This window comes from Pelophylax lessonae (assembly GCF_965119305.1).
Source record: "Pelophylax lessonae genome assembly, chromosome: 3".
NCBI lineage: Eukaryota > Metazoa > Chordata > Amphibia > Anura > Ranidae > Pelophylax > Pelophylax lessonae.
Window position 1 is genome coordinate 4,694,384 of NC_138770.1, and position 16,153 is coordinate 4,710,536.

At 42.6% G+C, this 16,153-nt stretch overlaps 2 protein-coding genes across 2 annotated transcripts in view; one reads left to right on the plus strand and one right to left on the minus strand.

Annotated features, from left to right (window-relative positions):
• Positions 1-16,153, plus strand: part of LOC309549117 (uncharacterized protein) — a 4,285,597-nt gene that overhangs the window by 4,095,700 nt on the left and 173,744 nt on the right.
• LOC309549120 (uncharacterized protein) overlaps positions 1-16,153 on the minus strand; it is a gene marked incomplete at its 3' end in the record, with an annotated part of 1,495,124 nt that overhangs the window by 1,440,941 nt on the left and 38,030 nt on the right. The window contains exons 6-9 of the mRNA XM_082249157.1: positions 10,982-11,079; positions 10,696-10,902; positions 10,429-10,567; positions 10,095-10,192 (exon numbers count right to left, since the gene is read on the minus strand). Coding sequence (XP_082105283.1) covers positions 10,095-10,192; positions 10,429-10,567; positions 10,696-10,902; positions 10,982-11,079 — 542 coding nt within the window. The remainder of the gene's footprint in view (positions 1-10,094; positions 10,193-10,428; positions 10,568-10,695; positions 10,903-10,981; positions 11,080-16,153) is intronic.

The following is a 16,153-nucleotide window of genomic DNA, read 5'->3' on the forward strand; positions in this document are numbered from 1 at the left end:
CTCTGTCTAAAGTATACTCCATCTGTGCCCTCTTACCATCTGCACTATACTTGACATCAGAACCTATCTGCTATTATCACCACCTGCAACTCTCCTGACTGCTCCTAAGTGCTCACCATACAATTAGCCTGTCTCTCATCTATACTTCTCATATATGCTATCCCTCCATTAAACAGCTGATTGAGTATAAGTATATTGCATAACAGGCTGTGCACTGTGATGAAGTCCTGAGAGTTGGATATGTTTGTTCAACAGAATCTCTACAAGGCTACTGAGTGTAATAATTCTGCAGCTGTAAATCCATCCACTAACAAAATCGCATGAACGTTACATGGTGGAGAGGAGAGGATGAGAGGGAGAGAAAGGTGTAAAAGAATAGGGGGGTTTAATGGGTGAACATTTAGAGAAAGATAAAAAAAGGGGGAGGGGGGATATGGTGGGGATAAAGATGAGAGGAGTGGGGGTTGATGTTTTCCATGACTGTCTAACCTCCATTATGTTTTGGGAATTTCATTGCTAAGCTTCTTTTTCTCTCTCTCTTCACAGTTTCTTTTTAAAATTTAATTTAAAATATATTTATTACAAACAATATCCAAATTATTACAAACAGTAATGACAAACATAAATATAAAAAAACTAACATAAAAAAAACATGAAACATGAGGTGGGGGCTCAGGAGGTGGGGGGGGGGGGCTGTTGCAAAAGTTGCAGCATCTGCTGCAAGTACAGCTGTGCCTGGGGCCCATGGCAAAGTAGGAATTGTACCCAGGACCTGACGCTTATATTGTATTGCCTCAGCCCACTGAGCTATTTATCAATCTGTCTTGAGCCGTAATCTTTAAGCCCAAAGAAGACAATGGAAATGTGCCCAACAGCATATTTCATAAAGCAATAACAGAACCTCAAGACACACACACACACACACATATATATACAGTGCCTTGCGAAAGTATTCGGCCCCCTTGAACTTTGCGATCTTTTGCCACATTTCAGGCTTTAAACATAAAGATATAAAACTGTAATTTTTTGTGAAGAATCAACAACAAGTGGGACACAATCATGAAGTGGAATGAAATTTTTTGGATATTTCAAACTTTGTTAACAAATAAAAAACTGAAAAATTGGGCGTGCAAAATTATTCAGCCCCTTTACTTTCAGTGCAGCAAACTCTCTCCAGAAGTTCAGTGAGGATCTCTGAATGATCCAATGTTGACCTAAATGACTAATGACGATAAATAGAATCCACCTGTGTGTAATCAAGTCTCTGTATAAATGCACCTGCACTGTGATAGTCTCAGAGGTCCGTTTAAAGTGCAGAGAGCATCATGAAGAACAAGGAACACACCAGGCCGGTCCGAGATACTGTTGTGGAGAAGTTTAAAGCCAGATTTGGATACAAAAAGATTTCCCAAGCTTTAAACATCCCAAGGAGCACTGTGCAAGCGATAATATTGAAATGGAAGGAGTATCAGACCACTGCAAATCTACGAAGACCTGGCCGTCCCTCTAAACTTTCAGCTAATACAAGGAGAAGACTGATCAGAGATGCAGCCAAGAGGCCCATGATCACTCTGGATGAACTGCAGAGATCTACAGCTGAGGTGGGAGACTCTGTCCATAGGACAACAATCAGTCGTATACTGCACAAATCTGGCCTTTATGGAAGAGTGGCAAGAAGAAAGCCATTTCTTAAAGATATCCATAAAAAGTGTTGTTTAAAGTTTACCACAAGCCACCTGGGAGACACCAAACATGTGGAAGAAGGAGCTCTGCTCAGATGAAACCAAAATAAAACTTTTTGGCAACAATGCAAAACGTTATGTTTGGCGTAAAAGCAACACAGCTCATCACCCTGAACACACCATCCCCACTGTCAAACATGGTGGTGGCAGCATCATGGTTTGGGCCTGCTTTTCTTCAGCAGGGACAGGGGAGATGGTTAAAATTGATGGGAAGATGGATGGAGCCAAATACAGGACCATTCTGGAAGAAAACCTGATGGAGTCTGCAAAAGACCTGAGACTGGGTCGGAGATTTGTCTTCCAACAAGACAATGATCCAAAACATAAAGCAAAATCTACAATGGAATGGTTCACAAATAAACATATCCAGGTGTTAGAATGGCCAAGTCAAAGTCCAGACCTGAATCCAATCGAGAATCTGTGGAAAGAACTGAAAACTGCTGTTCACAAACGCTCTCCATCCAACCTCACTGAGCTCGAGCTGTTTTGCAAGGAGGAATGGGCAAAAATGTCAGTCCCTCGATGTGCAAAACTGATAGAGACATACCCCAAGCGACTTACAGCTGTAATCGCAGCAAAAAGTGGCGCTACAAAGTATTAACTTAAGGGGGCTGAATAATTTTGCACGCCCAATTTTTCAGTTTTTTATTTGTTAAAAAAGTTTGAAATATCCAATAAATTTCGTTCCACTTCATGATTGTGTCCCAATTGTTGTTGATTCTTCACAAAAAATTACAGTTTTATATCTTTATGTTTGAAGCCTGAAATGTGGCAAAAGATCGCAAAGTTCAAGGGGGCCGAATACTTTCGCAAGGCACTGTATATATATATATATATATTTATATTTATTTTCAGGTACTTATATAGCGCTGTCAATTTACCCAGCGCTTTACATATACATTGTACATTCACATCAGTCCCTGCCCTCAAGGAGCTTACAATCTAAGGTATATATATATATATATATATTTACAATTGGCTTACCAGTAGACAATCTCCAAATAGACAAACGTTTGCTCAGATCAGCTGGGATAATTGGCGATTTTATTTTGAATCAGCTGTGAACGCTGTCACTTGGTGAACGCTTGAATGCCCCCACTTCACAGGCATGTCCAATCATCTCAGCTGCATGTACTTATCACTAATTTTACCACCATTTAACAATCTGTAGACATAACCCCCCCCCAACACAACTTATGTGATGGTGGTCGGACTAGAACCCATGACGTATCAGTCAGTCATTCACTATTGAATTTAACGATCACAAATTTGCCTGGGTGTTATTTTAACTGATTTAATCACTTTCAGACCGGAGGATTTGGCTGCTCAATGACCAGGCCCTATTTTGCAATTCGGCACTGCGTGACTTTAACAAACATTTGCACGGTCGTGCAATGCTATACCCAAATTAAATTTACATCCTTTTTTCCCACAAACAGAGCTTTCTTTTGGCGGTATTTGGTCACCTGTGCAATTTTGAAAAAATAACAATATTTTTCACATTCTTTTATATGAAATTCTCAAAAAAAAGTAAAAATCAAAATTTTTTAACATTTTAGGCAATTTGTTTTCTACTACATATTTTTGGAAAGAAAACTGCAATAAGCGTATTTTGATTGGTTTCCGCAAATGTTATTGCGTTTACTAAATACGGGAAAGATTTATGTCTTTATTGTTTTTTTTTTTTCTACTAGTAATGGCAGCAATCTGCGATTTTTTGCGTGACTGTGACATTGCGGCGGACAGATCGGACCCCTGACTGACATTTTTGACACCTTTGGGGTTACCAGTGACATTACTACAGTAATCAGTGCTATACATATGCACTGTTACTGCAAAATGACACTGGCAGGGAAGGGATTAACAGTGTGGGTGATCAAGGGGTTAAATGTGTACCTAGGGGCGTGATTCTAACTGTCAGGGGGCATGGCTTGTGAAGTCATCACAGAGACATGCGATCCTATATAGCAGGATCACATAGCCTCTGTGATCACTTCAGGGAGAATGACAGACGGTTTTGTTTACATCAGCCGTCTGTCTTTCTCCTTCTGCTGCGGGAGATCGCGAGTGGCCGGCGGCCATCGGAGCCGCCGGTCACACGCGCTGGCTCCCCAGCTAACAAGCAGTGGTGGGCACGCGCCTCCGACGGCGCACGATCACCCTCAAGCTCCACCCAGGCGAGCGCCAGCCTGCCGCAGTATATCTGCGGCGACTGGGGCTAAAATGGTTAAACACGGCGAGAAAAAATAGAACTGGAGCAGTGCAATTTTTTCAGCTTATTGAATTACTCCCCCCCCCCCCCCCCCCCCGTGTCCGACAGTTCGCCGTAATATCGCAGTCCTGCTATACGGCGCTGATCACCGCCATTACTAGTAAAAATATATATCCCATAGTTTGTAGATGATATAACTTTTACACAAACCAATCAATATACACTTATTGGGGATTTTTACCAAAAATATGAAGCAGAATACAAATTGTAATAAATTGATGAAGAAATTTGATTTTTTACATTTCTTTTTATTGGATGTTTTAAATCAGAAAGTAAACAATATTCTTTTTTTTTTTTTTAAATTGTCTTTTTTTGTTTATAGCGCAAAAAATGAAAACCGCAGAGGTAATCAAATACCACCAAAAGAAAGCTCTATTTGTGGGAAAAAAGGACATCGATTTTATTTGGGTACAGTGTCGCACGACCGGCAATTGTCAGTTAAAGTAACGCAGTGCTGTATTGCAAAAATGGCCTGGTCATGAAGGGGGGTAAATCTTCCGGAGGATAAGTGGGTAACTAATGCCTGGATTCATGGTCATGGAAAGATTTGTCATGACGCCTCAACCCTCCTAGGACAGCCTAGGATGAATGTGTTCCCCGTTCCCACAGAAAGATTGGTCTCTTGTACAATGTCACGTCGGGTTATGTGTCGGTCACATTCATTCAACTAAACAGATCTCTAAGTGTGAAAGCTTACACCACAAAATGTACTCAGCCAATGAAAGGTAAGGACTCCATTTTTATTTTTCTCCTGCTATCAATGGCCAACACGGTACAACACTTCATCCATGTCTTTGGTGATCTCTGATCTCCTTATGAAGTGTTTCTTACATGATGAAGATCAGCCATGGAGTATATCTGAGGTGTATATCAGGGTGTGCTTCTTCCCCACATGTCCACCAACATTCATATAGAAGACATTTCCCGCACTCAAGGCACCAATACACCTCCAGGGTTGTGTGGGACCCCTGATGTACAGAAAGACAGGACTTCAGTGAGGGACATTCCCTCATTTAGGACAGGAAAGTGGCTTCTTGACCATGTGACATTTCTGATGTCTGTAAAGATGGGACTTCTGAGAAAAACATTTCCCACACTCAGGACAGGAATATGGCTTCTCCCCCATGTGAGATCTCTGATGTCTGTTAAGATCGGACTTTTTTGAAAAACATTTTCCGCACTCAAGACAGGAATACGGCTTCTCTCCTGTGTGAGATCTTTTATGCACATTAAGACGGCATTTAAAACTGAAACACTTCCCGCACTCAGTACAGGAAAACCTCTTATCTGTTGGAAGGATGGCACCGTCCCTCACAGTCTGAAGTTCCTCAGGGTAAGAGGAATACGATGGTCCGGCACTGTCCCTCACAGTCTGAGGTTCCTCAGGATAAGAGGAATACAATGGTCCGGCACCGTCCCTCACAGTCTGAGGTTCCTCAGGATAAGAGGAATACGATGGTCCGGCACCGTCCCTCACAGTCTGAGGTTCCTCAGGATAAGAGGAATACGATGGTCCATCTACACTGTGTGGTCCCGGATGGATATTTGAGGTAGCCGGGTTTTCTCCTGGACTATACTGTGTGATGTCCTCATCTTCTACTTTACAGTCTGGAGACAAAGTGAGACAATCCTCTGAGGTTTTCCTCATCTCCCGTCCATGTACTAAAATAGAAATACAAAGATTATTACTAGACATCAGCAGATTGGTTCCCCTAAACCAAGACTCCGCCCACATCAGGCAGCTTTGTCTCTGAGGATCTTACAATCCCCCCTCAAGGTAACTAGTAAATGGGTCCTCTGATCTCCTACCAGTTCATTTCTTTATTCATGGACCTTAGTCAGAGAGTGAGGAAACAACGAGAACTGTCTTTTATAGGAGTGACAGTGATGAGGGGATTATAGGACGAGTGTCCCCTCCCCCTATATCACTCATTGTCATCTTCCTAACACAAGAAGTCCCGCACTTCCTTATTTAGTCCATGATTTAATCATGAATAACAGCGGGGCTGAGCCCCACCAGAGGTCAGAGAGTGAGGATGGGGGAAGAACAACCAAGATGAAGACTGGACTGATCCTGAAGATAATGAGGGAGGGTTACTGACTCCTCCCTCATTATCACTTTCTGTTTAAGGTTCCAAAGTTGGAGGATGTTATCACATTATTATACCCATGTAAAAGTCTGAGCTCCAATCAAATCATCAGATATAAAATGTCCAGCTGGTAGGAAATGGGTGTAGCAAAAGAGAATCCATATTATGTGTATATATAGCAGTGGGTAGAGGGGAGAGAGCAGAAGTCAGATGTCTGTAATGTACAACATAGAGTATATAGTGCAGGGGTCAGGAGTATCTAATGTACAACATAGGGTATATAGTGCAAGGGTCAGGAGTATGTAATGTACAATATACAGTATATAGTGCAGGGGTCAGGAGTATGTAATGTACAATATACAGTATATAGTGCAGGGGTCAGGAGTATGTAATGTACAATATACAGTATATAGTGCAGGGGTCAGGAGTATATAATGTACAATATACAGTATATAGTGCATGTTGCAGAGTGCGATCACTGGGTGCAGCGGAGTTCTTTCAGATCAGACATTGTAGAGTAAAAGGAACTGGCTTCTTTATTGGAACATAACCACAGAGAGCAAAGATGTCACCTTCTCATGGTGAGAAAACACAGACAGGAAGAGATAACCAACGAGCACAGTACAGTGTACAGGAAATAACAACACCTCATAGAAAATGCATAGCATATCACTGAGTATTAGCGACATCTAGTGTCCTATTCGTGAACTGCAGCAGGTAATAAGCTAAGCTTTAAAGTTGTTGTATCTCCAACAGTGCAGGGGTCAGGAGTATGTAATGTACAACATAGAGTATATAGTGCAGGGGTCAGGAGTATGTAATGTACAACATAGAGTATATAGTGCAGGGGTCAGGAGTATGTAATGTACAACATAGAGTATATAGGGCAGGGATCAGGAGTATGTAATGTACAACACATTGTATAAGATACAACAGATACACAACAAGAAATTGCCCAGTGGGACTTTAATTGAGGAGGACTCAATAGTCATTATCGCTCAATGCGTCTGATTTATTAATTAAAACCATCATACAAAATATTGCAGCATAAAATATATTCATATCTGAGTATATACATCAATCCATAAACGTGATGATGCAAATTATTAATAAAACATGACATGGCAGTATCAGTATGCACATAAATACATCTTGTACGCTGAACTCGTTTCGTGGGTCGCATCGCCCACTCATCAGGAGTATATGTATAAGAGCATGTCTGAAAAAAATGTAATGAATGTTGTTAGTTAACATGCAGAATGGATGGCTAGTGGAGTATGGAGACTCAAAACCACGCATTGCTCACACCACGCATTGTTCCACCAACACCCCTCACATCGCTCCCATGGAGACTTATCCTTACACATCCCCTTTCCTAGCACTTATCCCACTTTTCCTGCCTTGTCTAAATTCTCTATATCTCTTTCATTGTCTTTATATTTCTTGGCCCATATCTACGTCTCTACATGCTGACTATACGTGAATACTTTTATTTGCCATCTAGGATGATATAGCTGCATATGCATTTACACTCACATATATATTTTCCATTTAGAGACCACTCATTCTGAAATACATAACATTTCATATATACAAGATACCTCCTCATCCGGTGTCTGGTATAGCATTTTTGGGTCCTGCTCCTTCAGCTCCCTTTTCGGATATATTGGATGCCGCCATATGGCAACATTGTTTCCAAGCAAGGTGACGGGGTTACTATGTGAGTATGGTGTCTCCCCACTTGGGTCCCATGTTTGAGTCTCCATACTCCACTAGCCATCCATTCTGCATGTTGACTAACAACATTCATTACATTTTTTTCAGACATGCTCTTATACAAATACTCCTGATTAGTGGGCGATGTGACCCACGAAACGCGTCGTGTTCAACGTACAAGATGTATTTATGTGCATACTGATACTGCCATGTCATGTTTTATTGATAATTTGCATCATCATGTATATGGATTGATGTATATACTCAGATATGAATACATTTTATGCTGTAATATTTTGTATGATGGTTTTAATTAATAAATCAGACGCATTGAGCAATAATGACTATTGAGTCCTCCTCAATTAAAGTCCCACTGGGCAATTTCTTTTTCTGTTTATAGATAATTGGAATGGAGGTGTACTCAATTTGCAGTGTAGTTCCATTATGTCCTGTTCCAAGATACAACAGATAGGACTATATAGTATCAGAATAATGTAATGTACAACATAGCGTATATAGTGCAGGGGTCAGGAGTATGTAATGTACAACATAGAGTATATAGTGCAGGGGTCAGGAGTATGCAATGTACAACATAGAGTATATAGTGCAGGGGTCAGGAGTATGTAATGTACAACATAGCGTATATAGTGCAGGGGTCAGGAGTATGTAATGTACAACATAGCGTATATAGTGCAGGGGTCAGGAGTATGTAATGTACAACAGAGTATATGGTGCAGGGGTCAGGAGTATGCAGTGTACAACACAGAGTATATAGTGCAGGGGTCAGGAGTATAAAATGTGCAACACAGAGTATATAGTGCAGGGGTCAGGAGTATGTAATGTACAACAAAGAGTATATAGTGCAGGGGTCAGGAGTATGCAATGTGCAACACAGAGTATATAGTGCAGGGGTCAGGAGTATGCAATGTGCAACACAGAGAATATAGTGCAGGGGTCAGGAGTATGCAATATACAACATAGAGTATATAGTGCAGGGGTCAGGAGTGTGTAATGTACAACATAGAGTATCTAGTGCAGGGGTCAGGAGTGTGTAATGTACAACATAGAATATATAGTGCAGGGGTCAGGAGTGTGTAATGTACAACATATAGTATATAGTGCAGGGGTCAGGAGTATGTAATGTACAACATAGTGCATATAGTGCAGGGGTCAGGAGTATGTAATGTACAACACAGAGTATATAGTGCAGGGGTCAGGAGTATGTAATGTACAATAGATATTATATAGTATAAGAGTCAGAAACTTAAATGTTTACTTAAGACAAGTTGCAGAGGTCCCACACCGCTGCCTCCCATCTCCTGAGACTGCACTCAGTGACTTGGATGTGAGACTATAAAGACATATCCCTCCACCCAGCACAGCCAACAAAACAAGTAAACCCGGGATAATTGTTCTGTCAGAGATCTTACTAGACCCGGGCATGGGGCAGAAGACCCACATCACATGCCCTAGTTGCCAAGGTCTAGTAAGGCCAATGGTGATAATGTACATTTTGCTGCCGGCTGAACCCCAGAATCTCCATAAATCCAGTCTAGATACATAAATTGTGTCTGCAGCACAGAGAAGGAAGATTATCCGAGAGAAATACAGGAATACAGGGCGGGGAACACAGCTCAGGAAAGTGACCAGGGGATTACAGGCTGATATCACCCAGTCCCCGCCCTACTCTGGACCAATCAGTGAGCAGTATGTGTGGAGGAATGTATTTAGTGTTAATGACCCACCTGTGCTGATCTCTGTAGGAGTGTCCTCCTCTATAAATGTCCCCGTTATTCCATCCTCCTCCATAGACTGCTGATCATCCCTCACATACCTCTCTTCTTCTTCTGCTTTAACCTCAACTTTTATATCTATCAGATCTTCACCCTAAACCAAGAAAATGAGAGTGAATATCATCTGTAAAATATAAGCTCACATAAAAAATCCACACATCATCTTTATGTCCCTGTTCTAGATGCTCTGTCCCACCAACCTTGATGAGGGATGGTGTGACCTTCCTGTGTGGAATCCCGGGAATACAGAGGACGGGGACATCTCTCTGGAGGGTTTCTGGTATTAGGTGGGTCCATCATATCCTTGTGTCCTTCTGAAAACTCCTCCATCACTCCATACTCCTCATCCTCCTCTTTATACTCTTCTTTAACATCAATATTATCATCCCCGAGGATTGCACTCTGAATATGAAATAAAACATTCATTGTAACAAACATGCTGTGTATAAATTATAACTACCTATAATTGACAATCATTTACCTGATGATGGTGAGGGATGGTGTGACCTTCCTGTGTGGAATCCCGGGAATACAGAGGACAGGGACATCTCTCTGGTGGGTTCCCATTACTGGATCCATCTGTAGGAAACACACACACTGACTGAATACATTGTTTCTATGTGTTTATCAGATGATGGGGGATCTAGGTGGATCCTCCGTACTGCTCTCTCCTTTACAATAAAGTCTCCTCTTACCCGGTGATGTGAGGGGCGGCTGATTCTCCATCATGACGTCTTTGTAGAAGTGGATCTACAGATCCTCAAACATCAATCCATATACCCAAACAGTTTTTGTATTTAGTGGCCATCACTCACCTGTGCTGATGTCTGGAGAAGATTCCTCCTCTTTAACTTTGCCCATCATCCCAACCTCTTCCCTGAACTGCTGATCACCCCTCACATACGTCTCTTCTTCCTCTTTAACCTCATCTTTTATATCTATCAGATTTTCATTCTAAACAAACAAAATAGCAGGGAATGGTTTCTTTAAAATGTGAGCACAAATAACCTTATACCTAAAAGTGGAATATATTTTCATACAGTCAGATCACTTTTACGATCTCGACATTCATCTTCACCTACCTGATGATGGTGAGGGATGGTGTGATCTTCCTGTGTGGAATCCCGGGAATACAGAGGACGGGGACATCTCTCTGATGTGTTCCTGGTATTAGGTGGCTCCATCATACCCTTGTGTCCTTCTGAAAACTCCTCCATCACTCCGTACTCCTCATCCTCCTCTTTATACTCTTCTTTAACATCAATATTATCATCCCCGAGGATTGCACTCTGAATATGAAATAAAACATTCATTGTAACAAACATACTGTATATAAATCATAACTATCAGTGATTGTTCCTCATCTACCTGATGATGGTGAGGGATGGTGTGACCTTCCTGTGTGGAATCCTGGGAATACAGAGGACGGGGACATCTCTCTGGTGGGTTCCCATTACTGGATCCATCTGTAGGAAACACACACACTGACTGAATACATTGTTTCTATGTGTTTATCAGATGATGGGGGATCTAGGTGGACCCTCCGTACTGCTCTCTCCTTTACAATAAAGTCTCCTCTTACCCGGTGATGTGAGGGGCGGCTGATTCTCCATCATGACGTCCTTGTAGAGATCCTTGTGTCCTTCTAAATACTCCCACTCCTCCATGGAGAAATAGACAGTGACATCCTGACACCTTATAGGAACCTGACACACACAATGATACAGTCACCATCCAGACACATCCCTTGTCTGTTACTGGATAATGTCCCAGAATTCCCAGCACCGCTCACCTCTCCTGTCAGCAGTTTTCATAAATAGTAAAATTAAATGACCTTCCCAGAATCCTCCTCACCCGTAAGGTCTGTATTTTTTTAAAGCCCTACTTCAGGGACACCTCCCCCCTCCAAGTCTGTAGGTTACAGGCTTGGCATAGGGAATTCTGACATCATTACATAAAATACAGGATCAACAGTTCTGCTTTGGTTGCGAGGATGAAAAGGGTAAAAAAAAAAGAGCCAGATGGAGAGACATTGGTATGAAGAGCTGTGAGGTCAGTGTGATGTCATAGAACTCTCTGATTTACCCCTTCAGAGGCCCCTAAATTCTTAAAGCTTTACTAACCTCTCACAGCCCCTTAAGCTCTCTACTTCCCTCAGAGCCCTCAGTATTTTCCTCCCTCTGACACCAATGATGGAACATATTCTTCATGACAGGCAAGGGAATGTTTTCTTCCTCCTGACCAGAAATGTAAGGGGCTCCATACTCCTGACCCCTGCACTCCATCATTGTGTTGGCTGCATATTGTAATGATTGCCCATTGGCTGCCTGTGTAGTGTAATAATTGCCCTTTGTAGGCCATGTATGGTCAGGATGGTCATTGTCTTCTCTATTTATTGTCAGTGCTGTTTGTTTAGAGGAACATATTACCAGAATTTATCTCCAAAATGCAGAGAATGTTACGGCCCCATAAGTGGGGAAATGTTCTGACCCTGAAGGGGTTAATCTAGGTTTCCACACTATATATGTGTGTATCATCATCTGCTGGAGATAAAAGAGGTCACAGTGACTATGGAGGAAGAGGACGGACATGACGGGGGGGGGGGGGGGGGTTACTGGGTGTAAATAGAAAATAAGATATTGTTACCTCCTCTGCTGCCACTTCCAGCAACGTCTCCTCTCTACTTCCTTCTGTCTCACCTTTGACCCAGAATTTCCTATTTATATCTGACATCACTTCCTGTCTGTATTCCATAGAGACTTCCTGTCTGGGTAGAAGTGAGATCACCACCTTGTGGAGCTCAGAGGAACTGCAGCCCTGAGAAACGTCTGGTAGTGTGAGCACGGTCTTGTGCTGTGTGTGTATGTACTGTATATCCTTATAGATGGGTCATCTCCACTCCCACCAAGGGGGAGAGAAATATATTACTGCCTAGTCCAGCATTTCTCAACCAGGGTTCCTCTAAAGCTATTGTGGAGCCACTTATTAGGAGGGTGATGGAGTTCTGCTGAGCGCACAATCTGAGTGTGAGCACCAAGAAAGCACACAATTGGTGTTTGGGGAAGGAGGTGTTTTGTAGTCCACTACACATGGTTTGCTGGAGCATATACTGAGATTTGGAGGAGCAAGCTCTGGAGGTTTGGAGACATTTATTGGTGGTGATATCATTTATTGAAGTATAAAGGAGACGTTGGATGGACTTTGGGGTCACTTTATGGTTGATCATTGGATACTGATGAGGTGAAATGCATCGATGATTTATCACATCTTTTACATTGATGATAAGAGGTCGGGATTTATGGATATAAGGGGAGGGGTCATTGTATTTATCCCCCATTTCCCGATGCTGGACAATGCAAGAAGCTGACACTCTATAAGAAGTCTTGTCTCTGCCAGCTGGGGAAATAGCGAGTGGGAAAACGAGTCATTGAGGATTTGAATAGTAAACTCCTTCATTGTTCCTGGTCAGCTGGGGAAATATTGACTCCCAGACCTTCCCAGCCAGAAAACTGGTTGGAGGATTGGAATAGTAATCTCCTTCATTGTTCTCAGCTGGGAGTGTCGGGGGTTTCATTGACTTGTACCCAACTTCACTTCCACAACAAACTCTTCCCTAGGAATCTATGAATTGGGGGATAGATTGTGTCTGTGGCCCCAAAATTACCTGCACTGGGTTTTTTACTGACATTTTCTGTTTCCTAATCCATTGCGCTAATATCGTGTGACATTAAACATTGGAACTACCGCCATTTTATTCTCTAATAGGGAAATGGGTGCTAATAGGCTGCAGGAGATCTGCTGAGACATAGAAAGGGAAATGGGTGCTTATAGGCTGCAGGAGATCTGATATGAGAAAAGGAGGGGGGTTGAAATGAAGCAGATCTCCTGCAGCCTATTAGTATCTATTTCCTCTGCTGAGACTAAAATGGTGGTGGAATTATTTTTCCTTTATTTCATTTTATTTATCTTACTAAGTTGTGTGTTCATTTACTGCTCACCCGAACATTATACCCACCCACCAATACATTATACCCACCCACCAGAACATTATACCCACCCACCCGAACATTATACCACCCACCCGAACAATATACCACTCACCCGAACATTATACCCACCCACCAGAACATTATACCACCCACCAGAACATTATACCACCCACCAGAACATTATACCCACCCACCAGAACATTACACCACCCACCAGAACATTATACCACCCACCAGAACATTATATCCACCCACCAGAACTCCACCAGACAAAGCATCACACTGCCTCCGCCGGCTTGTCTTCTTCCCATAATGCATCCTGGTGCCATCTCTTCGCCCACATCCCTTGCAGCCCCATACACAACAAACTGCAATGCCCATTTCTTTGCTTTAAAAAAACAACAACTTCATGGAAAACATGTTTACTTGCTGCCAAATATACCCCGCCCACTTCCAGATGACATTGTAATGAGATAATCTATATTATTCACTTCACCTGTCAGTGATCATAATGTTATGGCAGATCAGTGTACAGTACATACACACTAAAATATGTGGATACATTCATCTATAAAGTTTTAGGTGCTCAAAATAATATTCTCTACAGATCTACGGCTTCCACTTCACATCTACTTCATTCATATCATAATAGTTACTGCTATATTAAATAAACTAAAAACCTGTGAAAATTCATGTAATTATACAATATTGTGTGCTCAATATAGTGTTCTCTGCATGTCCACTGCTTCCACTTTGTAACTACTTCAATGATTTTATTTTGCTAAATTAAATCCACAAATGATTGAAAAGTTGATAAGGTGTGAAAGTGCTCCGTGCTCCAATCTGTGCCAGCTGTAGTGTAGCCACGCCTTCTTCCACCTCTTACACACGTGATGATGAGGGCGCCCCCTTAGTAGTGCTTCCCCACTCACCAGAGCAATATGACTCCCAGCTTTTCATCTACCAGAGTCACAAACATCCTTCACACTCTCCTCACCTCCGATGGCAAAGGAACTGGATCCTCCTCGCTCACTCCTGCAAGTCTGCTGCGCTTTCTGTCAGTCTCCCTCCTAGACTCGGCTTCCTCCTCCGACCGCTGTTCCAGCAGGAGCTCCGCCTCTTCATACACACTCAGGGAGGAGAGAAAGGGGAAGGATATACAGTACATACACACACAGCACAAGCCTGTGTTCACACTACCAGATGGTTCTCAGGGCTGCAGTTCCACTGAGTTCCACAAGGTGGTGATCTCACTTCTACCCAGACAGGAAGTCTCTATGGAATACAGACAGGAAGAGAGATGTCAGGTACAGACAGGAAGTTTTGGGTGAGAGGTGAGACGGGAGGAAGTTGAGAAGAGACGTTGATGGAAGAGGTAGCAGAGGAGGTAATAAGATCTTATTTTCTATTTACACCCAGTAACCCCCCGTCATGTCCATCCTCTTCCTCCATAGTCACTGTGACGTCTTTTATCTCCAGCAGATGATGATACACACATATATAGTGTGGAAACCTAGATTAACCCCTTCAGGGTTAGAACATTTCCCCACTTTCGGGGCCGGAACATTCTCTTCATTTTGGAGATAAATTCTAGTAATATGTTCCTCTAAACAAACAGCACTGACAATAAATAGATAAGACAATGACCATCCTGACTAGAGATGGGCTCGGGCGTGTGCGAGTTCGCATGTGCCCGATCGCGCCAGGAAGCCGACATTGCACTCCGCTAATCACAGACAGTGAGACATTTCCCGATCCACTGCCTGTTATTAGTGGACTGCAGTGTCGGCTTCCTGGCGGGATCGGGCACATGCAAACTCGAACACACTCAAGCCCATCTCTAATCCTGACCATACATGGCCTACAAAGGGCAATTATTACACAACACAGGCAGCAAATGGGCAATCATTACAATATGCAGCCAACACAATGATGGAGCGCAGGGGTATGGAGTATGGAGCCCCTTACGTTGCTGGTCAGGAGGAAGAAAACATTCCCCAGCCTGAAATGAAGAATATGTTCCATCATTGATGTAAGAGGGAGGAAAATAGTGAGGGCTCTAAGGGAAGTAGAGGAGCTGAGGGGATGTGAGGGTTTATTAAAGCTGGAAGACTTTAGGGGCCTCTGTATGTATATAGGTATGTACCTCTGTATGTAATGTATCTGAAGGACTGAAGTCTGAAGGAATCTGAGAACCTCGAGGGGGTAGTCAGGCTTCAGGGCTCTGAGGGAATAGGGGGCTGGAGGGCTCAGGGGACTCTGAGGGACAGATGGAGGTCTATGATTGTCCTCCCACCCCACCTGCTCTTATTTTTCAGACCTTACAGAACTGGCAATCTTAACCATCTTATTGTCCCACTGGTCATGTGATTTGTTCTGGAATATTATGTAAGATGAAGAAGGGAATTCCTTCATTCGTTGGTGAGCACTTGTTCATAGAGAAGTTTTATTTCAGCTGCAAACCAGCTCAGAAACCAAATAAATCCAACAGAGAAAAGGGAAATTCTGATCTGGCAGGCTAGGAGGGTCCAAGGTCCTCCAAGATGTAACA